The sequence below is a fragment of the Antedon mediterranea genome, chromosome 7, assembly GCF_964355755.1.
Source record: "Antedon mediterranea chromosome 7, ecAntMedi1.1, whole genome shotgun sequence".
NCBI classification, from domain to species: domain Eukaryota; kingdom Metazoa; phylum Echinodermata; class Crinoidea; order Comatulida; family Antedonidae; genus Antedon; species Antedon mediterranea.
The window spans coordinates 5,254,427-5,282,305 of record NC_092676.1 but is presented as its reverse complement, the minus strand read 5'-3'; the positions used below and the strand labels follow the sequence as shown (position 1 = coordinate 5,282,305).

The 27,879-nt window shown below is 37.1% G+C and overlaps 1 protein-coding gene across 1 annotated transcript; it reads left to right on the top strand.

Moving 5' to 3' along the window:
• The first annotated feature begins 150 nt into the window (after positions 1–150).
• Positions 151–26,646, top strand: LOC140055761 (DNA-directed RNA polymerase III subunit RPC2-like). The gene is made up of 27 exons (XM_072101159.1): positions 151–266; positions 723–833; positions 1,674–1,763; positions 2,153–2,217; positions 3,154–3,330; positions 3,606–3,815; positions 4,442–4,523; positions 5,715–5,864; positions 9,620–9,736; positions 10,212–10,346; positions 10,510–10,671; positions 11,070–11,180; positions 11,514–11,603; positions 12,306–12,468; positions 13,037–13,190; positions 13,696–13,869; positions 14,409–14,536; positions 15,056–15,141; positions 15,843–15,966; positions 16,642–16,800; positions 17,247–17,373; positions 18,792–18,935; positions 19,422–19,594; positions 20,332–20,428; positions 21,833–21,970; positions 22,965–23,114; positions 24,161–26,646. Exons 2-27 carry the CDS (start codon positions 762–764, stop codon positions 24,288–24,290), a joined length of 3,408 nt encoding a protein of 1,135 aa, XP_071957260.1. The 5' UTR covers positions 151–266; positions 723–761; the 3' UTR covers positions 24,291–26,646.
• The last annotated feature ends 1,233 nt before the right edge of the window (positions 26,647–27,879 follow it).

The following is a 27,879-nucleotide window of genomic DNA, read 5'->3' as shown; positions in this document are numbered from 1 at the left end:
GATTTAAATTACTATGGATGATTGGTAAAGATAAAATTTGATAGAATTTGACTATAAGTAATTGGCGAACATGTCTGCCTATACTGTAGGCACAAACGGCGTTCCATAGTTTCAGTTTGTAGATTAGTTGGTGGCGCTTATCGTCAACAACCTTTTTTCGCACACATGTTTCTATGTTTTGGAAGTTAAAGCACGCCTAATTTTTAACTAAAAAAAACAAAGTAACCTGCTAGTGCTTCAAACATAGGGGTGTTGGATAATTGGAGGTAGCTTAAAATTATGATAATTAACATGCTAGCTTAGAGTAGAAAACTTAGCTAAAGCTAGGCCCTGGCCTGCTGGTGGTGGCCCTCTCTCTAGTTAGACAAGGCAAGCAGGCTAGTAGCATAGATAGGGCCAGGCCTAGTTTCAGTCCACTGCAGTGGTGTAGAATACCAGCCAGGCTAGTAGGCCTTAGGCCTACAGTACCTGACCGCGCGCTACTGTACTTTCGCACCTAACGTGACCACTAGGTTCATTTTGTATTGTTTTTTTGTGGAAGAATAGCCTAGGCCTATAGGCCTATAAATAAAACAGAAAGTTTGAAACTAGGCTATATTTTGGGGAGCGGGGGAGTGAGGTAAGTTCTGACAAACTTTTTTGAGCTAAAATTATTGACCAATTACTAATTATTATAATTAATTGTCTTTTTATTAATCAATTTGATAAAATATATTTTCTAGTTTAGATTATCCACTGAAAAATAAAGAGTTGATAATAATATGGCTACAGATGATGAAACGGAAGAGAGCTTTGACAATAACACACTTGCAGCTCCTGTGAACACTGTTCAGGTAAATTACTAATTCTCAGTTTGTCAAACATTTTTCATAAACTTTGTGTCATCATTCATAAAAAAATATTAAAGATACTAGACCTACGTTTTTTCGACCTAATTTAAGGTCACACACTACATTTTATGTAAAAAATAATACTATATGAAAAAAAAAATGTGAAAAACAAGGCGTTTCTAATAATTATAGCGGCCCGCTATAAATCCCAACATGCATTGTGCGCGGATTGATATTTAAATATTGTAATGTGATGCACCCACTTCGATCAATCGCGTGAAAGAACTTTTTATTTCCCCAATTTGTATTAACGGATTTTGCCAAAAAATTTAAGACAATTAATTTAGCAATGAGACAACGTCAGGCTAGGCCTACAGCTAGCGTACGGTGTTCGTACGTTACCGCTATTTACCAGTTAGGCCTACAAAACTGAGTATAGCAAACTAGGCCTAAGACCGTCTACGAGAGGACATTCAACGCGAGCCACTTAGGTAGTGCATTTTCTCTCTTTTTATCATAATTTACCATAAAACATACATTTAAGACAATTAAGGAATGACTGGTATAATGTTTTTTGAAAAGTAGTATGCATTATTTTTACAAAATGTCAACAATCGTAGGTCTAGTGTCTTTAATTAAAAAATTACTTACATTTTATACTGCAAAAATGTATTCTTTTATGTTGTTCCAATGTATATGTTTATGATGAAACTTTACTGCAATAAGCTGTGAGTATGATTGTCCAAAAATAAACCTTTCTAAATGTTTATATTTTCATAAATTCATTAAAAATGTAGTTACTGAGTAGAATGTTTTTGACCCTTTTTGGTTTTCAATTCACAGGATAAATGGAAACTTTTACCGGCTTTTCTAAAAGTAAGAGGTTTGGTTCGACAACATATTGACTCATTCAATTACTTCATCAATGTTGAAGTAAGTAGTAAGAAACTGTATTTGTTTGTTTGTGGGGGTAGGGTGGTGGAATTATTTATTTCAAAATCAGTACCTTAGCTACGAAAATTAAAGTGGTGCGGTGGTCACAAATAAAGTGAACAATCCCCTGTGCAGACCACAAGGTTGTCAAAGCTCTCTGTCAAAAAGTGGTTAGGTTGAAACCTTACCAACCAAACTGGTGGCTACAGCCCTGAAAATACCATTGATTACTTAAAGTTATGTTCAATAGTGACCAAATACTAAATTACCAGGGTGACATACCCCTTGAATCCACCCCTGATAAAAATAATAATCTAACTTTGCTTTTGGGAATTATCAAATCAAATCTGTAATTAATTTGCTTATTTTTATCTCTTGTGTTTTAACAGATCAAGAAGATTATGAAGGCAAACGAAAAGGTTATTAGTAACGCAGATCCCAACTTCTACATGAAGTGAGTATGGTGTTGAATGAATAGCTGCGTATAAATGGGTTTACAATCGAGGCCTAGTTACTACCATGCTAAGATAGCTATATATATTTCTTTTTTTTGTACAGTATATTATATATATTATAAAAAATTACCTTTATTGAAAAGGAGGTCTCGCACACACACAAGTATTTGGTCCATTTAGTCATTTCATTCATACTATTATAGAAAAAAAAACAACTTTTCACAAAAACATATGTGCATACCCATTTTTTAGAAAAGAAAATGATTTGTAGAATGTTTTTAATTATCGCTTTTTTTTGTTGATAGATAATGATAATAGGGAGGTTTCGCAACCTTACGAATACGATAACGAAAACCGATACGTCACACATTTGTGAAACTTTTGAGCTGATCCCCATTTCATATTCGTAAAGCGTATTCGTGTTGACGAATATCACCAGTCATATTCGTAACTACAAAACGAGTATAGTTTTTGATCTATTTTGCACATTTTGCATTTGAATCAGGAATGATTCATGATTATAATATAATTATAGATTTATTGAAAGTAATTTACTAAAGTGATTTACTAAAATGCCAGGTCAATTTTGATAAATAGCAGTTTTTAAAGTCCTCACTCGCTTTGGTGTTACGCTAGGCCTAGGCAGCCAAGCACCAAGCTACACGTACCTCCTGCACTTTGCTCAAATTTACCGCAGTCATATTTTGGATGGCGCCCTTAATATTTCGTTGCCATGCGAAACAGATTTTTACTGGCTTACGAAAAACGAATAATTGTGCGTGACGTATCCGTTTTCGTTATCGTATTCGTAACATTGCGAAACCTCCTTACTGTCGACATCCCACCATTTACCCCATCTTACAAGCATTTTTATACATTGTACACCAACTAAAATAACGTGTATATATTTGTAAAATGTCTATAACCGATTTTAGGTACTTGAACATATATGTTGGAAAGCCAGATGTGGAAGAGACATTTAGCATCACTAGAGAGACCTCCCCGCATGAGTGTCGTCTCCGTGACATGACCTATTCAGCTCAGATCAAAGTGGACATTGAGTACACCAGAGGTCAGCAAAGGGTCATTCGGAAAGATCTACCAATTGGCAGGTAGGTTAACAGAAACAGCCTTGATATTTGATTTTTAGTTGCCAAAAAATAAAATGATTTTTTTTTTATTTGTACTTTGTAGTGTTCACTTTTGACCAAAAATAGGATCAGGAAAAAATTATATATCTACCCTGAGGTGTGTCATAAAACAATAAATGGTTTATATTCATGCAATGGTACAATTAATTTCATTCGGTGAAAGATGAATGTTCTATTTTCACCATGAGATTATTTTTACCATTGCACTCATATTTGTATATTGTTTCTTATTACAGAATGCCTATAATGCTGAGAAGCTCAAACTGTATCCTAGCCAAAAAAAGTCAATCTGAACTGGCCAAGTTAAATGAGTGCCCACTAGATCCTGGGGGTTACTTTGTGGTGAAAGGAGTTGAAAAGGTCATTTTGATACAGGAACAACTATCAAAGAACCGAATGATAGTTGAGTCTGACAGAAAGGGCGCTGTTTCTTGCACAGTAACGAGGTAAGTATGTGACCAAAAAAAGATGGTTGAACAGTAACAGAATAAGTCCCTTCTATTTTTGGAATTTTAAATAATTAGTTTAAATAATGAATGTTTATGAGTGTAATGGTACAAAAGCCTACTTACTAGGCCTAGATAGGCTGAAAGACAGCAATACGAAATTTCGACAGGCAACTGGAACTCATCTAGGCTAATTATGTTTTTTTCCATGATGAGATGAGATGTTCCCATTAATTAATCAAAATGCTAAAAACGATCTAAAGCTAATTTAAATGCCTTTTTGATCTAAATTAGTACATATATCTCTCAAAAAGTGTACAGTACTTCCATCAAAAAACCAGTCATAACAATAACATTCACGACGAAAGTACAAAATAGGTGGCGCTGTATTTCAAAAGCAATAGTATAAAAACAATTTTTTTTTTCGCATATGAAAAAAAGTACTATTGAACGATCGTTTAATAGTGTGTACTATTGCACGCAATGTGACCCACAGTCGTCCAATCAAATGACAGGAATTTATTAATTGTAGGTGTAAATATTCAATACTGTATGAAATATAATCCATAGATACACAATGTAGGTATTAAGTCCATTGATTGATTTGTAGATATATATTTTTTCAGCTCAACACATGAACGAAAAAGTAGAACAAGTGTAATCGTCAAGAAAGGACGCTACTACATCAAACACAACACAATGACTGAAGTATGATATAAATTGATTATGATTTTAATATTTTTATATTTATACTGATTTTTTGTAATACCATCAGGATAAAAATACGGTTGAAGGTTTGCATGGCGAAATCATATGTTGATATAAGTTTGCGGTACACCACGTATGTTAGTTCTGAAAAGAACTGTTGAGTTTCTCGACGTTTTGATCAATATGCTTTGATCGTCCTCAGGAGTGAGAATTATAACAATTTAGGGGCGTAATTGCCAACATTTCTGCCTTTTTTATAACCAATTTTTTTAACAAGCATCTTTGATTCTTTTTCTAAGTTATATAATTAAATTTTGAAAACATTTCTTCTGGTTTCGATTCGTATAATAATATAAGTAGTTCTTTGATAGTAAACCAATAAAACTTACGTTGGCAAGACAGTTTCGTCTAGCTGTCAGCTTGACTTCTTCAGTTGCTATGATGCGTTATGGCGCCGATTGGTCTCCTTTCCAGCCACTAGATGATTTTGTTGTACATATATTCAAGGCCTGTCAGAGAAAATCAAGAGAACATTTAAAAAATATAACATACGAACATACTTTAAACCATCTAACAAAATTAAAAACTTAATCGTCCGACCGAAAGATATAGCATGCAAAGAGGATTCCTGTGGTGTCGTCTACAAAGTGGGGTGCACCAACTGTGAGATGGTGTACATTGGGGAAACGGGTAGGGCACTCAAAACCAGAATTAAAGAGCACAAGAAAGATGTTGAGGAAAACACACAGAACATGCAGACGCGTGCATCACGGAAAGTTTCGTCCTCCATTTTACATAAATCAGCAATCACGGACCATATGACCACACACAACCACATACCTAACTGGGATAAGATAGAGGTACTACACAAAGAACAAGTTTGGCTTAAACGTAAAATTAAAGAAAGCATCAGCATAAGAAAGCAAAATAAAAATACAAAGATGAATAGAGACGAAGGCGCGCACCAACTATCTCACATTTACGATCAGCTTCTGACGACGACTGGTCCCCTAGGCTACACAACAAAATCATCTAGTGGCTGGAAAGGAGACCAATCGGCGCCATAACGCATCATAGCAACTGAAGAAGTCAAGCTGACAGCTAGACGAAACTGTCTTGCCAACGTAAGTTTTATTGGTTTACTATCAAAGAACTACTTATATTATTATAATTAAATTTGTTGTTACTTAGGATCTCCCGGTTGCAGTAGTCTTGAAAGCTATGGGTGTGGAATCTGATCAGGAAATATTCCAGATGATCGGAATAGAAGAGAACGTCATGACGGCATTTTCATCCAGCATTGAGGAGTGTCATCGTCTTCAGGTGCTAACACAGTTACAGGTAATATTTGTTCAAGTTTTTGTATTTTTATTTCCATTTTTTAGGCCTGAACCTTGTAGCTTTGGTAATACCTATATTCGTGAGAAAAATACTAAGAATTCAAAAAATAAATATTATAAGTGTTAACGGTAGATTTGGATATTAGAATAAACTGACTTATGTTATATGATTCGGTTGTTATGTTGAAAATCAAAGATTCAAGAAATGTTAAATAGACCTATATTAGAGAGGCCTAGACTCGGTAAGGCATAGGGTAACCTGCATTAAGGGTCTTTCACGCATGTTCTGACACAGTTCCAGTCCAGCAAATCAAATCGAACGCCAGTGTTCCTTTTTCACGAAGCTCCACGCGGCTATGCGCCAATCGTTATGAGCGTAGCCTCGTGAAAACGAGACATTTATGTTTGATTTTCTTGTGCCGTGCCAGAACAGGTGTGAAAGACCCTTTACTGAGGCCTGAATCATGCCTCTCTTAGGTGTGAAAGACCCTTTACTGAGGCCTGAATCATGCCTCTCTTAGGTGTGAAAGACCCTTTACTGAGGCCTGAATCATGCCTCTCTTAGGTGTGAAAGACCCTTTACTGAGGCCTGAATCAAGCCTCTCTTAGGTGTGAAAGACCCTTTACTGAGGCCTGAATCATGCCTCTCTTAGGTGTGAAAGACCCTTTACTGAGGCCTGAATCATGCCTCTCTTAGGTGTGAAAGACCCTTTACTGAGGCCTGAATCATGCCTCTCTTAGGTGTGAAAGACCCTTTACTGAGGCCTGAATCAAGCCTCTCTTAGGTGTGAAAGACCCTTTACTGAGGCCTGAATCATGCCTCTCTTAGGTGTGAAAGACCCTTTACTGAGGCCTGAATCATGCCTCTCTTAGGTGTGAAAGACCCTTTACTGAGGCCTGAATCATGCCTCTCTTAGGTGTGAAAGACCCTTTACTGAGGCCTGAATCATGCCTCTCTTAGGTGTGAAAGACCCTTTACTGAGGCCTGAATCATGCCTCTCTTAGGTGTGAAAGACCCTTTACTGAGGCCTGAATCATGCCTCTCTTAGGTGTGAAAGACCCTTTACTGAGGCCTGAATCATGCCTCTCTTAGGTGTGAAAGACCCTTTACTGAGGCCTGAATCATGCCTCTCTTAGGTGTGAAAGACCCTTTACTGAGGCCTGAATCATGCCTCTCTTAGGTGTGAAAGACCCTTTACTGAGGCCTGAATCATGCCTCTCTTAGGTGTGAAAGACCCTTTACTGAGGCCTGAATCATGCCTCTCTTAGGTGTGAAAGACCCTTTACTGAGGCCTGAATCATGCCTCTCTTAGGTGTGAAAGACCCTTTACTGAGGCCTGAATCATGCCTCTCTTAGGTGTGAAAGACCCTTTACTGAGGCCTGAATCATGCCTCTCTTAGGTGTGAAAGACCCTTTACTGAGGCCTGAATCATGCCTCTCTTAGGTGTGAAAGACCCTTTACTGAGGCCTGAATCATGCCTCTCTTAGATGTGAAAGACCCTTTACTGAGGCCTGAATCATGCCTCTCTTAGGTGTGAAAGACCCTTTACTGAGGCCTGAATCATGCCTCTCTTAGGTGTGAAAGACCCTTTACTGAGGCCTGAATCATGCCTCTCTTAGGTGTGAAAGACCCTTTACTGAGGCCTGAATCATGCCTCTCTTAGGTGTGAAAGACCCTTTACTGAGGCCTGAATCATGCCTCTCTTAGGTGTGAAAGACCCTTTACTGAGGCCTGAATCATGCCTCTCTTAGGTGTGAAAGACCCTTTACTGAGGCCTGAATCATGCCTCTCTTAGGTGTGAAAGACCCTTTACTGAGGCCTGAATCATGCCTCTCTTAGGTGTGAAAGACCCTTTACTGAGGCCTGAATCATGCCTCTCTTAGGTGTGAAAGACCCTTTACTGAGGCCTGAATCATGCCTCTCTTAGGTGTGAAAGACCCTTTACTGAGGCCTGAATCATGCCTCTCTTAGGTGTGAAAGACCCTTTACTGAGGCCTGAATCATGCCTCTCTTAGGTGTGAAAGACCCTTTACTGAGGCCTGAATCATGCCTCTCTTAGGTGTGAAAGACCCTTTACTGAGGCCTGAATCATGCCTCTCTTAGGTGTGAAAGACCCTTTACTGAGGCCTGAATCATGCCTCTCTTAGGTGTGAAAGACCCTTTACTGAGGCCTGAATCATGCCTCTCTTAGGTGTGAAAGACCCTTTACTGAGGCCTGAATCATGCCTCTCTTAGGTGTGAAAGACCCTTTACTGAGGCCTGAATCATGCCTCTCTTAGGTGTGAAAGACCCTTTACTGAGGCCTGAATCATGCCTCTCTTAGGTGTGAAAGACCCTTTACTGAGGCCTGAATCATGCCTCTCTTAGGTGTGAAAGACCCTTTACTGAGGCCTGAATCATGCCTCTCTTAGGTGTGAAAGACCCTTTACTGAGGCCTGAATCATGCCTCTCTTAGGTGTGAAAGACCCTTTACTGAGGCCTGAATCATGCCTCTCTTAGGTGTGAAAGACCCTTTACTGAGGCCTGAATCATGCCTCTCTTAGGTGTGAAAGACCCTTTACTGAGGCCTGAATCATGCCTCTCTTAGGTGTGAAAGACCCTTTACTGAGGCCTGAATCATGCCTCTCTTAGGTGTGAAAGACCCTTTACTGAGGCCTGAATCATGCCTCTCTTAGGTGTGAAAGACCCTTTACTGAGGCCTGAATCATGCCTCTCTTAGGTGTGAAAGACCCTTTACTGAGGCCTGAATCATGCCTCTCTTAGGTGTGAAAGACCCTTTACTGAGGCCTGAATCATGCCTCTCTTAGGTGTGAAAGACCCTTTACTGAGGCCTGAATCATGCCTCTCTTAGGTGTGAAAGACCCTTTACTGAGGCCTGAATCATGCCTCTCTTAGGTGTGAAAGACCCTTTACTGAGGCCTGAATCATGCCTCTCTTAGGTGTGAAAGACCCTTTACTGAGGCCTGAATCATGCCTCTCTTAGGTGTGAAAGACCCTTTACTGAGGCCTGAATCATGCCTCTCTTAGGTGTGAAAGACCCTTTACTGAGGCCTGAATCATGCCTCTCTTAGGTGTGAAAGACCCTTTACTGAGGCCTGAATCATGCCTCTCTTAGGTGTGAAAGACCCTTTACTGAGGCCTGAATCATGCCTCTCTTAGGTGTGAAAGACCCTTTACTGAGGCCTGAATCATGCCTCTCTTAGGTGTGAAAGACCCTTTACTGAGGCCTGAATCATGCCTCTCTTAGGTGTGAAAGACCCTTTACTGAGGCCTGAATCATGCCTCTCTTAGGTGTGAAAGACCCTTTACTGAGGCCTGAATCATGCCTCTCTTAGGTGTGAAAGACCCTTTACTGAGGCCTGAATCAAGCCTCTCTTAGGTGTGAAAGACCCTTTACTGAGGCCTGAATCATGCCTCTCTTAGGTGTGAAAGACCCTTTACTGAGGCCTGAATCAAGCCTCTCTTAGGTGTGAAAGACCCTTTACTGAGGCCTGAATCATGCCTCTCTTAGGTGTGAAAGACCCTTTACTGAGGCCTGAATCATGCCTCTCTTAGGCCTGGCCTTGCATCAGCTTGAGTCTGCATCTCTAAACCATGTATGTGGTATTTTTTAGAAATATTGTTTTCTAGTGAAATTTTAATGATAACTTTTTATACTGCCATAAATCAGGATTTTTTCATGGAATTTGTTGTTTATCCTATTTTTTAAAAATTGTATACAAATCATTTTGGCAACATTTTATATAATTCACAGGCTTTAAAGTATATTGGAAGTAAGATTAGGCAGCGACGGATGTGGGGTGGTCCTCAAAAAAGCAAGTTGGACGAGGCCAGAGATATTCTAGCTGGCACACTTTTAGCCCATGTACCTGTAAGTATATCGGTGGAGGATCCAGTATTTTGAAATAGGACAAGGCCTAAAAATGGTGAAATGAGGGCCCCACCTGTAAATGAGGGCCCCACCTGTAAATATTTATTCTATTTTAAATTCCAAACCATAGAAAATGAAAGCCAATAGAAGGATAAATTTGATTCTTCCTACTGCAATAAGGCAATTCAATGAAACTTGGAAACATTGATCATTTTATGCTACCCTCTTCACGCACCAATCTTGCTTGTATTTTTTATTTTATACAGTGTGTTTTATCTGTACTTTAAATGATATGTTTTGTTTGTATTTTACAAAATATTAACCTTTTTAACTCATTTTTATATTTCTTTGTGAATTTTTAACTTTGAACAAACAAAAATAATTGGAACCATGTACATATTTTACTGTGTTTGACCATGAAATGAAATGTTAACTTTTGAATTTATTTAAATTTATTCATGTGTTTATTTTTAAGGTTGTAAAATATAATTTTCGTACAAAAAGTTTCTATGTTGCATTGATGGTGAGAAGAGTTATTTTGGCAGAGGGCAACAAACAAGTCGATGATCGAGATTACTATGGTAACAAGAGGCTTGAGTTAGCAGGCCAGGTATTAATGTATTTTTTAAATTCCTAGATTTCAAAAAATGTTTAACGTAAACAACAAAATGTTGAGAAGTAGGATCTATAAATAATTCCTTCGATATTTGCATGAATATTCAAAAATTGTAAAAAAATAAAAATTATAAAACTATTTTAAATTTTCCTTACAGCTGTTGTCTTTATTGTTTGAGGATCTATTTAAGAAATTCAATGATGAATTGAAGAAGATAGCGGATCACACAATACCAAAACCGAGGGCAGCGCAGTTCGATGTTGTCAAACACATGCGACAAGATCAAATAACTAACGGTTTAGTAAACGCTATATCAACAGTAAGGCCATATTCATAATCATATATATATTTATTTTCTATAGTAGCATCTTTAAACAACACCTAAACAATTTTCTATGGATGGACACATTAAATAGGTCTTAAGCTCTGTTTACACTATAAAACTAATATCATGACCACATCACAGTCATAGTGGCAGGGTTGTAACTCACGACTCTTTCAACTCCACTTCCTAAGCATCAAATGACACTCAGTTTATAAGCACGATAAATTATAAAATAGTTTATCCATCTTGTAATTGGCAAGTTGCTCGTTGTTGGATGCGTATGAAATAAATTTGTAAAATATTATGACCAAAAAGCATTTGTTAAATTGAGAGAACATTTAGAATTGGCTCCGGAATAAACCAGCTAATATTTCAAAATTTGTTGTTGTTAGGGAAATTGGACAGTGAAAAGATTTAAAATGGAGAGGGCAGGAGTGACCCAAGTACTGTCACGACTCTCATACATATCGTGCCTTGGAATGATGACGAGAATTTCTAGCCAGGTAAACATTGTTAGGGTCTTGTGAACAGTGGCGCTTAGGGAGGGGTTTGATAATGAGTGGAACAGTATGCCGTTAGTAGTGGTGTTTATGAAAAGGGTTGTCCCAAAGGTTTACTGTATCATATATTCCAGTGATACACACCAGTGATACAAAATATATAGTTTTAGCTTGTCATGATACAGTGTACATGCAGCTTCACATTGTCCTTTATAAAGACGTATTGTAACAGTTCAACTAAGACCAAATGATGTGATTAAATCAATTTATATGATATAAATATATTATTTATTTATATTACTATGCAGTTTATAATAATGTCTGTTTTTATTACAGTTCGAAAAGACCCGAAAAGTTAGTGGACCTCGTTCTTTGCAGCCCTCTCAGTGGGGAATGTTGTGCCCCTCAGACACCCCAGAAGGAGAGGTAAACAATGACGTTATTTTTGTCAAATGTCAAAATCATTCTACTGCAGTTACTTCAGTAACTACATAATAATTTAATTTTTTTCAATGCCATACTGCGTTGAAACACCGGTTCTCGTCAGATCACCGAAGGTAAGCAACGTTGGGTTCGGTTGCGTTCTGGATGGGAGCCTGTCTAGAAATAGTGGCGGGTGCTGTATATACTGGAGAGTGATGGTGTAATGGTAATATCAGACTAGCATGTGATAGGCATGCGTTTAAGCCTATCTGTACAATACTGATTGCATCCTTATGCAAGATGCTTTACTCTCAGTGCCTCATCCTTCGGATTGGATGTAAAGCCACTACACTATTCGAAAAGAGTAGGGGATCGTCTCCCTGTGTGCCGATCTGGTAGGCTCTGCACTGCTGGCTGCCGTGGATCTGTGGAGGGCCTAATCCTAATCTTGAGGATCAGAATAATACATTTAATGTAGAAGTTTATGAGACAGTCTCTAATAAACTGTGTGTATGATTATCCTAAAAAAGGTATAGAGTAAATTGTGTAGTTACTGCAGTAAACACATTTTGATATGGTCCCTAAAGTTATAGTTTAAACATGGACCTATAAATTAGGTTCATAATTTAATTGTTACAATTCAACAATGCCAGTTTAATGTGTGACAGTCTGACATACGTAATTTAAACGTTTGTTTTCGTATAGGCTTGTGGACTTGTAAAGAATTTAGCGTTGATGACGCATATTACCACGGATATAGAGGAAGGCCCAATCGTCCGATTGGCTTTCAATCTTGGGGTGGAAGACATCAATTTAATGTCAGGGGAAGAACTTTGCTCAGATGGCATGTACATGGTGTTTCTGAATGGTAGGTTATCAAAAAAATGTGACGAACACAAGAAATTTTATACACACAAGTTGCATGTTTAGTGTAGTGGCCGAACGGTTAAGACAGTGGAACCGTAATCCAGCCATAACATCGGCAAAGGTTCGAGGTTTACTCGCTCCATGGTTCTGGTGGTAGAACACTTCTTCTCGGATAAGGATTATAAACCGTAGGTCCAGTGTACACACATTGCTCGTGTACACTTTAAAGAACCTAGTACATCTTTTTATACGAGTAGTGGGTTACCCCAGTGTATTAGTTCACACTCAGCCACTGTGTTGTGGACAGATGAGAGAACTCCTTATAGTGGCTGCACTTACATGACGTGACCCTTAGGGGAGAAGCATGTGATTGAAATGTATAACATTTGCGTCCACAGTGCATAAAGACTATTTGTATTACGTTACACAAATTTAAAACCATTAACTAAACTGGCTGGCATTCATCAGTCTTTTTGCGTAAATCAAGTTATTTAAGAAGTGCTTAAGTGAAAAATGACTCAACCTGTGTGAAGTACTAAATTAAAAGTATTTGCCCTTTTTTCATTCAGGTAATATTTTAGGAGCCATCACAAAGTATTCAAGGTTGGTGAAGACGTTTCGGCTCATGAGACGGGCTGGGTTTATCAACGAGTTTATCTCGATTTGTCCAAACCACGCCCAACAGTGCGTTAACATAGCATCTGATGGTGGACGGGTTTGTAGGTAGGATTGATGGCCAGTTGTTTATTAATGTCAACATCTTATAATTTTAGAAAGTAAAAGACAATAATAAATAATTAAGTAATCTCAATTTTATTCAGGATCAGAAAGTCTTTGAATTTCTTACATACACATATAGTCAGCTCTCCCAAAACTGAAACGCAATTTGTAAATCTAGCATACACATAATAAATAATCTGTTTTAGTACAGCGCCAATTTGATTGCCAAATTTGGCTAAATAAATCAAGTAGTGCATATTGTCCTGATACACTTAGGCTACTTAACAAGATTTTAAAATAACCCAAAGCACTTTCTATATGTTGTGCAACCAAGCGTGAAATTCACTATTGTTGGTTTAAGAGAATTTTCACTGATCATCAAATAGGCTTTTCCTTATTTGGTGATACCTTGCACATTGTTCCGGTTGCATGATTTCTATTTTGCTAACATTTGCTTAAACTTTTTGAAAGTTTGCTAATTTACAGTATTTGTACTGGTTTATTTTAGGCCATATATCATCGTTGATAAAGGCCAGCCGCTTGTACTGGAGAAACATATCAAAGAGCTTACGCAAGGCATCAGAAGCTTTGATGATTTTCTTAGAGAGGGCCTTGTGGAGTATTTGGACGTAAATGAGGAAAGTGATAGTGAGATCGCGCTTTATGAAAAAGAAATTACAAAGTAAGTTTAAAGATATATTGTCCTGAAAATTCTGTTGAATATGCCATTTTAATGTGACATAATAGTTATCCACTTTGACCAAAAATTAGATTGAAAAAAGTTAACTTACCTGAACTTACCATTTAAAGTGAAAACATTTTTTTTCAGTTTTGTTTTCTACGGAAGTGATTAACTCTATTAAAACTACAAAATAACCTATTTAAAGTCTGATTTAATTAATCTTCATTTTTCATGTTTGGGGTGGGAGAGCAATTCATCTTTAAGGCTGTGTTCAGACTCACAGTGTTGAAGTTTCTTATCTTACACAAGGTGTAAGTTAATCCATGTATTTGAAGGCAATGTGTATTTTAGACACAAAGATTTTAATCTTTAAAACAACTTAAAAGTTGTCTGATGTTCAACATCTTTTTAGCCTTTTTTTAAACTGTTTGCGGTCATGTCCAGCAATGTCCAGCATAAAAATCACTGATGCGTAATAAAAAGGTGTTCATTAATCTCTCATGCTAGTTTATTTTCCTTCCACCGTTTGTATTTATCAGTGATACTACACATTTAGAGATCGAACCATTCACCATACTTGGAGTTTGTGCCGGACTTATTCCATACCCTCACCACAACCAATCCCCGAGGAACACGTACCAATGTGCCATGGGAAAACAAGCAATGGGTATGTACTCTGATTATTGAATATTCTATAAGCTTGGTTAAAATGCTTGCCTACCGATCCAAGAGTATCTGGTGCAGGTGATTTTGAAATACACACTTCACAGTCACGATAGATGGCACTGTGTGGTTGCTAGCCCAAACCAACCAAAACTATATAGATCTGTATTTCTATCAAATTATGTATCTATCTGATTTTTTTTAACTTCAACTGTAGTTGAAGAATAAATAGATTATTAAAAACAAATATTTAGTGATCTTTTAAAATTTTAGTTTGCTTTTATTGAAAATTATTAAGTTTTAAAATGACTACTTCAATAAGCCTATTCCAAACCATTGGTGACCTTGGAGTCACTCAGGCCATTTTTTGGTTGGCTAGCAACCACGCAGCGCCACCTACCATCCATGCAGCGCCACCTACCGTCGTGACGTCAGCATCACAGAACTCTATACAAATGACTACATATTGCAATTTTTATTGACAGAAAAAAGTTAAATTCATAATAATAATATCTTTCTGCAGGTACAATCGGATACAACCAACGGAACCGTATTGATACATTGATGTACTTATTAGCCTACCCACAACCACCACTTGTCAAATCAAAGGTGAGATTATTAATATATACAGTATGAGATTTATAGGTCATAGGTCACTGTTTATCATTTCAGAAAATAACATACATTTTGAATCATATTGTCTTTTTTTTATATTACAACATTTTAGCTAGCTAGCTTTATAGAAGACTACATTTTGACAAAAATGAAAAACTTTCTGTTACCAAAAGCATTTGTTTTTTCTTCAAAGACAACATTTTCTTTAAAACAAAATGCAAAACATGAAAAATGATCAGGAATAGTTTTACATCAATATACAGATATTCTTTTTAGCTTGATTCTCCTGGTGACTCATACAGTATGACTGACATACAGTATGACTCGCACAGTATGACTGACATACAGTACACTATGACTGACATACAGTATGACTCATACACTATAACTGACATACAGTATGACTGACATACAGTATGACTCATACAGTACTATGACTGACATACAGTACACTATGACTGACATACAGTATGACTCTTACAGTGTGACTGACATACAGTATGACTCTTACAGTGTGACTGACATACAGTATGACTGACATACAGTATGACTCTTACAGTATGACTGACATACAGAACTACACAATCTAGAATAACAATACTGTAGTACCTATACTTAGCCCAGGTGCACATTAACCCATTATACACAGGTGCATAGATAGTCATAATATTGAAATATTAATATGTTTTCCCCAGACAATAGACCTTATCAACTTTGATAAAATACCAGCTGGTCAAAATGCCTGTGTAGCAGTTATGAGTTATAGCGGCTATGACATTGAAGATGCTTTGATTTTAAACAAGGCGTCGGTTGATAGAGGTAAACTCAATTTGTTGGTGACTTAATCAACATTTTTTCACAAGAGACTGAAATGGGAAAATAAATTTCAGTAATAATAATAATATTGTATCCTGGATTTATATAGCACCTAATGTTGTGAAACCTCTAAGCGCTGTACATAAACTAATACGATAAAAGGGATTCCAACCATGCCAAAAAAAAACTAAACTGAAATAATGGGATACCCCATTCGTTGCTAACCATGGATCGGTCTAATTGAACCCCTGTCAGCACCAGTTGTGTCTCGGTCATCCCGGACTCAGGCGCCTCCTGCCCTAGTTAATTAGATCTAAAACAATCTAGGTGGCATGGTATTAGGCTTACTGAAGCTGGGGGATTATTGGGTGGTTTGGTGTCAAAATGACCAGAATTATACTGGAAATGTTTTTAAGTAAAGAGACATTGAGGTTGTGGTAATGGGGTTTCAACTTTGTATCTGAGAGGTTTTAAACTACATTTGAACCTCTCCCAGGGAGTGGGTTGGGGTTTGGGGAGTATTATGGAATATTAAAATGAACGGGAAGGGAAGTGGAAGATGTACCCATCATTCTGAAGCGGGTATTTCTTATAGTGTGATTATAAAGATAATTATCCTTATAAATCAAGTTTCTGAAAATTCAAAAAATTGTTTCCATTCAAATTTTTTTTTTTCAGGTTTTGGAAGGTGTTTGGTTTACAGGAATCAGAAGTGCACATTGAAACGTTACGCAAATCAGACGTTTGACCGTATGATGGGGCCGCTTTTAGATCCCAACACCCGTAAACCACTATGGAAACACGAGGTTCTCGATTCTGACGGCATCTGCTCACCAGGTTTATGAATATTTATTATTAATCAAAGTTACTGAAAAAATTACAATGCTGTGGGTATTAGTAACTGGATCTCACTGGAGATACAAAATAAAATAAGCACTGAAAAAATGACAATGCTGTGGGTATTAGTAACTGGATCTCACTGGAGATACAAAATAAAATAAGCACTGAAAAAATGACAATGCTGTAGGTATCAGTGGCTGGATCTTAATGGAGATACAAAATAAAATAAGCACTGAAAAAATGACAATGACTGATCTCAAAGGAGATTCAAAATAAATTACATAATAAAACACCAGAAAGAAATTGCACATTTATTATATTATTGTATTGTTTAATAATTATTATTGTCCATGGCTTATTAAAAATTAATAAATTATTAATAATATCAGTTTTGTTACTTGCCTTTGTAATTTCTTATTCTGTTTTTTTTTTTATATTTGTAGGGGAAAAGGTCTCAAACAGACAAGTATTACTTAATAAGTCTGTACCAAAGATAACAAATACTAGCCTTGTTACACCAGGTGCTGAGAGGGAACAAAAGTTGACCGAGTATCAAGATGTTCCAATTACGTATGTTAAAATAATATTTTTTTTAGTATACATTATCAGTATTTTACACAAAAATAGTTTTAAAAGCCCATTGTAAATTTTAGATAATTTTAAAATATTTAATTTACCGGTATGGTAATATTTAAAAACCCCTTCCCTACGTTTTTAGATCTAATTTAAGATCACAAACTCTATTTAATGCAAAAATAATACTATACGGTCCTATTGAGATTTTTTTCTTTTTTCGTTAAACGGTTAAAAATGTGAAAAATAAGTTGATTCTAATAATTATATCGGCCCGCTATAAATCCCAAAATGCATTATGCGCGGATTGATATTTTTGTTTTCTTCTGTAATTCACCCACAGCGAAAATACCGGGTTTTCCCCAATTTGTATCAACAGAGTCTGGCAAAAATAGAAAGACAATTAATGCAGCAACTATACAACGTCAGGCCTTCAAAACTAAGCCTAGCTAGCTACTTAGGTAGTGCATTGTTTCTCAATTTTTATCATAATTTACCATAAAACGTACATTTAAGACAAGGAATGACCTGGTTTAATGTTCTTAAAGTAATATATGTGTATTATTTTTACAAAATGTCACAAATTGTAGGAAACGGGTCTTTAACCAGCTGTACATCAGGCAATATATGTAATAAACCATTATAATAATTAAAACAACGTTAGAAATCAAGTTAAATTCCATAAAAGGCTATGACAATCAAAACTAGTGATACTACAGTAATTAAAACTGTTTTAAAAAATTTTAAAAATGTTTAAAAGGTAAAAATTTATGTTAAAATTTCAAGCAATTATAAAATCAAACTATAAATTAAAAAGATGTGTTTTAAGAGCATGTTTAAAACTAATGTGCGGATCACAGGATCTGGAATCTTGAATTAACGGAAACGTCTTCCAGAAGTAGGTATTCAAAATTATTCTCTTTTATAAGCCTGTTTTCCTGTCGATGTTATTCGTTGCTATCGTTAACAATAATCGGCGATCTTCTATGTAAACATTGCAAGAGTTGAATCCAGTTCAACTCTAGCGATATCACAACGTAGTAGGTAGGTCTAAGTCTTTAGCCTAGTGCAAAACGCTATTTGGGCTAGGATAGGCCTACTGAAACGAAGAACCATATAGAGATATATAGTATGCCTATGCCTACACTGTACTCTAGTAGAGGCAGCGGAGTCCTCTATTCATTTTTTCGCGTTACGACGACGTCAAGAAAGAAGACGTTCAACCCTAGAAATTAAATGTTCGCGCTATCGTTATCAGTTTAACTTGATCGTTTATAAATTTAAACTTTTAACGTCGACAGGCTCTAGATGTTCTAGTGTAGTGAAAGTATATTAGATACATATCTGTACAGAACCTTAAACCCACTTACTGTAGTTGTAGAGTAAATGTATTAAAGATTGGATTCTTATTTTAGATATAAAGGACCAGTGGATTCTTACATTGAAAAGGTGATGATCAGCTCAAACCCTGATGAAGCGTTCCTTATCAAAGTGTTACTCAGACAAACAAGAAGGCCTGAAATTGGTGACAAGTTTAGTAGCAGACACGGTCAAAAGGGGTTAGTAAACATCAACATAGTACAGTATCTAGGGCTGGTATTCAGTATTTCAAACATGACAATTTATGCCCTGATAATTAATTCAACAACTGATATTGATGAGCAAAATTATGGGAAATCTCTGGTGAAACAAAAATAAAAAGCCCTTATTCTGGTTTTCCATGACTGTATAAGTGTGAAACACAGCCAGGGCGGCCTTTCATGATACGCCAAGAGAGCTACACAACTGTCAAATTAAATAATTGTGTTTCTCATGCACTGAATGACTGTTTGAAGCGACACATAAAAAACTACTGAAACTTTACTTTACTACTGAAGTAATAGTACATACTGTAGTAGTAGCACAGCAAAAGAGAAGGACACCACAATATCGTTTAGACATGTTAGACTATTTATTAAAACTATCACGACATAAGCACCCACTAGAGGGGGTGCTAATAGTGCCAGTAAAGACTGTTATAGTAATTTAATTTCTTATTTTGATAGTGTTTGTGGACTTATTGTTCAACAAGAAGACATGCCATTCAATGATCAGGGCATATGCCCCGATATAATCATGAATCCTCATGGCTTCCCATCGCGTATGACAGTTGGCAAGTTAATGGAACTCCTGGCAGGCAAAGCTGGAGTACTTGATGGAAAGTTCCATTATGGAACAGGTAAGTTTTTATAGAAGCTTTCTAATTATTGTTTGATGAGGCTTACTGTAGGTGGCACTGTTTTACTCTCAGTCAAAGCCTCATTGACACAAGACCTGCAATTTTTGACGTTTTGTAAAAATAATGCATATACTGTATATAACTTTAAAAACATTAAACCATTTCTTGTCTTAAATGTGCGTTCTAAAGGTTAATTATGATAACAAGAGAAAAACAATGCACTACCTAAGTAGCTCGATTTGAAAGTTCTCTCGTAGGCGTTTCTAGGCCTAGCTTTTAGTTGGGCTTAGTCTTGTAGGCCTTGCTGTTAAGAGCGGTAACGTATGAACATCCTACGCTAGCTATTATAGGCCTAGCCTGACGTCACATTGCTGAATTAATTGTCTTTTTTTTATTGGCAGAATCCGTTAATACAAATTGTGCTAGACCTGGTATTTTAGCTGAAAAGTTACAGTTCTTATTATGTTTATATTGCCTTTCACAAAATTGATCGAAGTGGGTGCATCACATCACAATATGAAAATATCAATCTGCGCGATGCATTTTGGGATTTATAGCGGGCCGCTAAAATGATTAGAATCAACTTAATTTTCACATTTTAACCGTTTAAAGACGGAAAAAGTTATCGCAATAGGTCCATATGGTATTTATTTTTACATAAAATGTTGTGTGTGACCTTAAATTAGGTTAAAAAAAACGTATTTCTAGTGTCTTTAAATGTTTTTATTTTAATTTAGCATTCGGTGGTGATCAAGTGAAGGATATGTGTAAGATTCTTGTTCGTCATGGTTTTAACTACCTCGGTAAAGACTATTTAACCAGCGGTATAACTGGGTAAGAGTCATATACATATTCATGCTGGGTGTAAACCAGGTTTACCATATGTAATTCTTGTTCGTCATGGTTTTAACTACCTCGGTAAAGACTATTTAACCAGCGGTATAACCGGGTAAGAGTCATATATATATTTATGCTGGGTGCAAACCAGGTTTACCATTCTACTTCAGTAAAGACTATTTAACCAGCGGTATAACCGGGTAAGAGTCATATACATATTTATGCTGGGTGTAAACCAGGTTTACCATATGTAATTCTTGTTCGTCATGGTTTTAACTACCTCGGTAAAGACTATTTAACCAGCGGTATAACTGGGTAAGAGTCATATAGATATTCATGCTGGGTGTAAACCAGGTTTACCATATGTAATTCTTGTTCGTCATGGTTTTAACTACCTCGGTAAAGACTATTTAACCAGCGGTATAACTGGGTAAGAGTCATATAGATATTCATGCTGGGTGTAAACCAGGTTTACCATATGTAATTCTTGTTCGTCATGGTTTTAACTACCTCGGTAAAGACTATTTAACCAGCGGTATAACCGGGTAAGAGTCATATATATATTTATGCTGGGTGCAAACCAGGTTTACCATTCTACTTCAGTAAAGACTATTTAACCAGCGGTATAACCGGGTAAGAGTCATATACATATTTATGCTGGGTGCAAAGCAGGTTTACCATATGTGATTCTTGTTCGTCATGGATTTAACTAGCTCAGTAAAAACTATTTAACCAGTGGTATAACCGGGTAAGAGTCATGTACATATTTATGCTGGTTGCAAACCAGGTTTACCATATGTGATTCTTGTTTGTCATGGTTTTAACTACTGTACTTCGGTAAAGACTATTTAACCAGCGGTATAACCGGGTAAGAGTCAAATACTATTAGTTACACCCTGCTTGTTCACGGAATATGGGAAATATCTACGTTCTGGTTCCATAATCCATGAGGCTCTTAGTGTACACATATAAGCAATTCTGATCTGCTTGACAATTAGCTTTTTTTACGGACCGTCGAATACGGGTTAATATTCGATGGTTGAAATCACAACTACGCATGCGCTCAACAATAAAAATACATAGACAACGCGCACGTAGAAACGTCAAACAGGTAATACGAGATATATTACCCTTCTGATCCGCTTGACTGAGTAAATGGGCGCAATACGGAATTATATCTCATACATATTGACCAATCGGATTACAGAATTCACGTAAACTAAGACAAAAATATTTATGCTGGGTGCAAAGCAGGTTTACCATATATGATTTTTGTTCGTCATGGTTTTAACTACCTCGGTAAAGCATATTTAACCCGCCTTGTTAAATAGAGCAGTCAATCTTTTAACTCATGAAATATTCTCACTGTCCAACTGTTTATTTCTATATTATTTCCTTTAGTGAAGCATTGAGTGCGTATATCTACTTTGGTCCCGTCTACTATCAGAAATTGAAGCATATGGTATTGGACAAGATGCATGCAAGGGCTAAAGGTCCTCGAGCAGTGCTAACAAGACAGCCAACAGAAGGCAGATCAAGGTAGGCCTAGCTAGGAAAGTACAGGTTGGAAGATCAAGGTAGGCCTAGCTAAGGAAGTACAGTTTGGCAGATCAAGGTAGGTCTAGCTTAGGAAGTACAGGTTGGCAGATCAAGGTAGGCCTAGCTAGGGAAGTACAGGTTGGCAGATCAAGGTAGCCCTAGCTAAGGAAGTACAGGTTGGCAGATCAAGGTAGCCCTAGCTAGGGAATTACAGGTTGGCAGATCAAGGTAGGCCTAGCTAGGGAAGTACAGGTTGGCAGATCAAGGTAGGCCTAGCTAGGGAAAGTACAGTTTGGCAGATCAAGGTAGGCCTAGCTAGGGAAGTACAGTTTGGCAGATCAAGGTAGGCCTAGCTAGGGAAGTACAGGTTGGCAGATCAAGGTAGGCCTAGCTAGGGAAGTACAGGTTGGCAGATCAAGGTAGGCCTAGCTAGGGAAAGTACAGTTTGGCAGATCAAGGTAGGCCTAGCTAGGGAAGTACAGTTTGGCAGATCAAGGTAGGCCTGGCTTGGGAAGTAAAGGTTGGCAGATCAAGGTAGGCCTAGCTAGGGAAGTAAAGGTTGGCAGATCAAGGTAGGCCTAGCTTGGGAAGTACAGGTTGGCAGATCAAGGTAGGCCTAGCTAAGGAAGTACAGTTTGGCAGATCAAGGTAGGCCTAGCTAGGGAAGTAAAGGTTGGCAGATCAAGGTAGGCCTAGCTAGGGAAGTAAAGGTTGGCAGATCAAGGTAGGCCTAGCTAGGGAAGTAAAGGTTGGCAGATCAAGGTAGGCCTAGCTAGGGAAGTACAGGTTGGCAGATCAAGGTAGGCCTAGCTAGGGTAGTACAGTTTGGCAGATCAAGGTAGGCCTAGCTAGGGAAGTACAGTTTGGCAGATCAAGGTAGGCCTAGCTAGGGAAGTAAAGGTTGGCAGATCAAGGTAGGCCTAGCTTGGGAAGTGAAGTTTGCAGTTTGCTACTTGTAATATAAGTAAAAACTGCCCGATTTTTATTTTGATAGAGATGGAGGTCTACGATTAGGGGAGATGGAACGAGATTGTTTGATTGGCTATGGAGCCAGTATGTTGCTGTTGGAACGACTCATGATTTCAAGTGATAAGTTTGAAGTTGATGTTTGCGGAACATGTGGGCTGCTTGGATACTCTGGATGGTAAGATGGTCGTAAAATAGACAATGGTTTAGCCATATAAACTAACTATATCCTTGATATTTGATTGGTTGATTTTGTATTTGTGTAGTGTAAAGATTCATCTGGATCTGGAATAAAACCATACCATCTATAGAACTTTCAGGTTTACCCTTATTGGGGGGCCTCCTCCTTAGTATGTTGTTATATAGTGAGTGGCCGAGCGGTTAAGACAGTGGAACCGTAATCACGTAACATCGGCAGGGGTTCGAGGCTCACTCACTCCATGGTTCTGGTGGTAGAACGAGTCTTCTCGGATAAGGACTTTAAACCGTACAGTAGGTCCAGTGTTCACATCTAGCTCGTGTGCACTTTAAAGAACCTAGGACATCTTTCGAGACGAGTAGGGGGTTACCCCGGTGTATTAGTACATCACAGCCACTGATCATCAACTGGGCCCTCTGGGAGACCAGTCTTTGAATGAAGAGGTTACCCAGTATAAATATATATTTCAATATAATTTAAGGTAGTTCCAGTCCGCCCTCTTCTCTGTTCATAGTATTACCATGTTTTCTTATTTGTATGGATTCTTTTATTTTTCTATCTTTCCATGAAGAGTCTGTACCTAGTATTTTTACATTCCAATTTGGTAAATGAGTGTGAGTGGTCATGTGATCGGTGATGGCTGAGTTGTGAACAATTTCTGAGGATGAATTTCTGGCTGAACGTGTTAGAATCCCTGTACAATGTGAAGTGACATCTGCTTTGTGTTCTTTTATCCTTGTGGATAAGGTTCTCGCTTTTTCTCCTATATATACGTTTTCACAGTTGTTGCAATTTACTTGATTCTGTATCATGTGCTGTTGGTTATATGCAACTGTTAAAAAAAACTATAATGATCGTTTTTCGAAGGATTTGGGAAATTCTTTTCGACGTGATAAGATAATGCGCAACCAAAAATCAACAGTACAGTGCGGCGTCTATACCTGCTCTGATATCATTTAATTTGTTATTTACTTATGTAAATGCGTTGATTGCAGAAATATAATCTACTGCTTTTCTTTTCCTAGGTGTCACTATTGTAAATCGTCCCGCAATGTATCATCATTACACATTCCGTACGCATGTAAGCTACTATTCCAAGAGCTGCAATCCATGAACATCGTGCCTCGGCTGAAACTTCAGAAATACAATGAATGAACATTGTGTGCGACATCTACTGTGTAAAAAAGGTTAAAACTTTGTGAACAACACTAAGCTCCTGTGAAGTGATGTGCTAGCTTTACTCATTTAAGGGTTTAAAGCATGGGTAATGTTAGGCCTCCAGTAGGTGAAGTTTTGATGCTCGCTTTACTCTGGTTCCTTACTCATACAAGGGTCAAGGGTTTAAAGCATGGGTAATGTTAGGCCTCCAGTAGGTGAAGTTTTGATGCTCGCTTTACTCTGGTTCCTTACTCATACAAGGGTCAAGGGTTTAAAGCATGGGTAATGTTAGGCCTCCAGTAGGTGAAGTTTTGATGCTCGCTTTACTCTGGTTCCTTACTCATACAAGGGTCAAGGGTTTAAAGCATGGGTAATGTTAGGCCTCCAGTAGGTGAAGTTTTGATGCTCGCTTTACTCTGGTTCCTTACTCATACAAGGGTCAAGGGTTTAAAGCATGGGTAATGTTAGGCCTAACAGTAGGTGAAGTTATGATGCTTGCTTACCAATCCAAGTGTCATGTGTTGAGTCTTCTCGGATAAGGACTATAAACCGTAGGTCCAGTGTACACATCTAGCTTGTGTGCACTTTAAAGAACCTAGTACATCTTTCGAGACGAGTAAGGGGTTACCCCGGTGTATTAGTACATCACAGCCACTGATCACCAACTGGGCCCTCTGGGAGACCAGTCTTTGACTGAAGAGGTTACCCAGTATAAATATAAATATAAAAAATAGCCTGGATGAGGCAGGCCTGTGTGTAGTTATGATCCCACATCTACAGTATGTGAAGTTATAATGCTTGCTTACCAATCCAAATACCATGTGTTTATGGTAATTGTTTGATTTTGATAAATGATGTTTAAATCCAAAAATGCTCTATTTATGTATTTTCAATTGTTGTAATAAAAAAGAAACTAAACGACCAGATCCAATTTATAATTTATATTGTTTCTAGGACACAATGCAAAGATACAAGTGCAATGCAAGTAATTTGACCAATGACATGCCATGATCAGATACTTACATCATGTTGAGTGTTGACATTTGCATAATGTAGTTATGCAAGTAATTTGACCTATGACATGCCATGATCAGATACTTACATCATGTTGAGTGTTGACATGTGCATAATGTAGTTATGCAATTAATTTGACCTATGACATGCCATGATCAGATACTTACATCATGTTGAGTGTTGACATGTGCATAATGTAGTTATGCAAGTAATTTGACCTATGACATGCCATGATCAGATACTTACATCATGTTGAGTGTTGACATGTGCATAATGTAGTTATGCAAGTAATTTGACCAATGACATGCCATGATCAGATACTTACATCATGTTGAGTGTTGACATGTGCATAATGTAGTTATGCAAGTAATTTGACCTATGACATGCCATGATCAGATACTTACATCATGTTGAGTGTTGACATGTTAAATAGTAACTAAAAGTAACAAGGAATTTAGACCAGTAACAAAACTGATTTACTGGCTGGTAATAAGTGGGCTACTTAAAAATATTCTTATGAATGACGCCTGCCAAGTGCAAATTTATTTCTTATTCAACCGGAGTATTACATCAAGGATTCAAAATTAAAATGCTCTCTTTGTTTGAAAACAGAGTGGTTTTGCGTTTTTAAGAAAGTAGCCAAAGATTACCAATAGTAAATAAATCACTGTCCTATCACTCAGATAGTTAGTAATATATTTCGTGAACCAGTTCATTGGGGTTTACCCCCTACTCGTAACAAGGAATTCATTTCACAGGAAACATACCATGTACATTAGATAAAGAATAATAATGTTTCATAATGTTTGTTAACCTATTAGTAAATTTATTCTTTCTATTGAATGGATTATACTTTCAATCACAGTAAACTAAAAAACAAACTAAATACAGTAAATAAATATTATCAAAATAAACCAGTTCATTCGCATCCTTTTGCAAATCGTATTGGTGAATTTTGTATTGCTTTATTGTCTACTATAAGTTCCAAAATTTCTACATTCTGCACTCGGAGTGAAGGAGTTGGATCTGAACATTTTAATCGGCACCGTTGTGTTTTTCCTAATACCATATTTGTTTAGCAATGTTAATTCTACATGTAATCTGTCTACACTAATGTTATGTGTTGTATGAATTTGTGAAACATATGCACACATTAAATTGTTTTTTTTATTGATATTTAGATCATGACTACATGGCTGGTCGTCTTTTAGTAGACACAATTCCCATTTCGTTTCTTTTGAATTCCAAGTTTTGTTTCGATAAAATTTATTTCTCCACTGGCAAGTGGACTTAATTTTGGTACACTTTTTATTTGAGTGGTCTTCATCGCTGACATGTCCCCCCCCCCCCTCTGCATATTTTCAACAGCAAAATCATTAAATTGATGAAATGAAATAGAAAGTAAGACTTCTATGACACACGCATTCAGAAAATACAGTATTTAAAGCTTTGTCTACACTATCAAACTTTATGTGACAAAAAAATGTGATGTGCCCATATAGGGACATGATTATGTCATATCACTTCCATATTTGGGCATATCACTACCATATTTGGGCACATCAAACTGTTTTTGTCAAACTAGTTTGATAGTGTAGACAGAGCATTAGAAGAATAGATTTTGCGTGAATATAACCAGTGGCGCACCAGGCCCAGTGCTTAAAAGTGCGTGTAACCTAAAATGTATTCTTTCATGTGAAATTTTATGTGCTCAGAAATCGATTGAAATGACCTATAAATTCCCCTTCCCTTCTAGGGGCTTCATTTTTATATGTCCACGTCGGCTCTGATATACGTGATTCGGCGCCATGGATATCTTTCAAACAGGCATCTTTACGTTTATCTAAATGTGAGGTATTTTGAGGAACCTTCACACGCAGACATAATTAATTTTCATATATATAGTTAAGTTTGTATATAGCCTAATAGGCCTAGGTAATTCTGTTAATATTAAATTATTATTGTTTTTGGGTGGGTAGGCCTGAGAGATCTCAATTCTGTGTCGACAACATTCTGTATTTTTCTGTACTTACATAATTGTACTTACTTATCATAATTTATGTACGTAAATAATTGTGTACAAATAAGAGTTCATTACGTCTAGGTAGGCATAGTACAGTACAGAAATCGTTTTGATCAAATATAGAATTCTTGTATCACAATTGTAAGTATTTATTTTGCTATGTCCCAAATTTTGCTTCGTAACAATGTCATCCCATGATGTGACGTTACTCGTCAGTCTTTTCGATCGGGAACAATTTAATCCATCTTCCTAAAGGCCAAGTTACACAGCCGAGCGATAACAGTAAGCGGAAAACAAAAACAAAGAATCTATGTTATTTCTTTAATGACCGTAAGGTGTATCGCAAATGATTGATTGCAAAATGTATAATGGGAAGGGTTTGGGAGCAAAGTATGTCACAACGCGCGCATACGTAAAAACATCAAATTACGTACGTACGCGTCGTGGCGTTTGCTCCCATGTCCTTCCTACACCATGCGTCGCGCACGTTATTTGCGATAAACCTTGTTATTACACAAAACGTGAAATGAAAATACAATATTCAAGCAA

Bases quoted from the DNA above. Each gene is read 5' to 3' on its own strand.
- LOC140055761 (XM_072101159.1), top strand. From the start codon at position 762: ATGGCTACAGATGATGAAACGGAAGAGAGCTTTGACAATAACACACTT. The intron at 4,524-5,714 runs GTATGATATAAA...GTTGTTACTTAG, and splicing joins AACACAACACAATGACTGAA to GATCTCCCGGTTGCAGTAGT. The intron at 15,967-16,641 runs GTAAACTCAATT...TTTTTTTTTCAG, and splicing joins CAAGGCGTCGGTTGATAGAG to GTTTTGGAAGGTGTTTGGTT.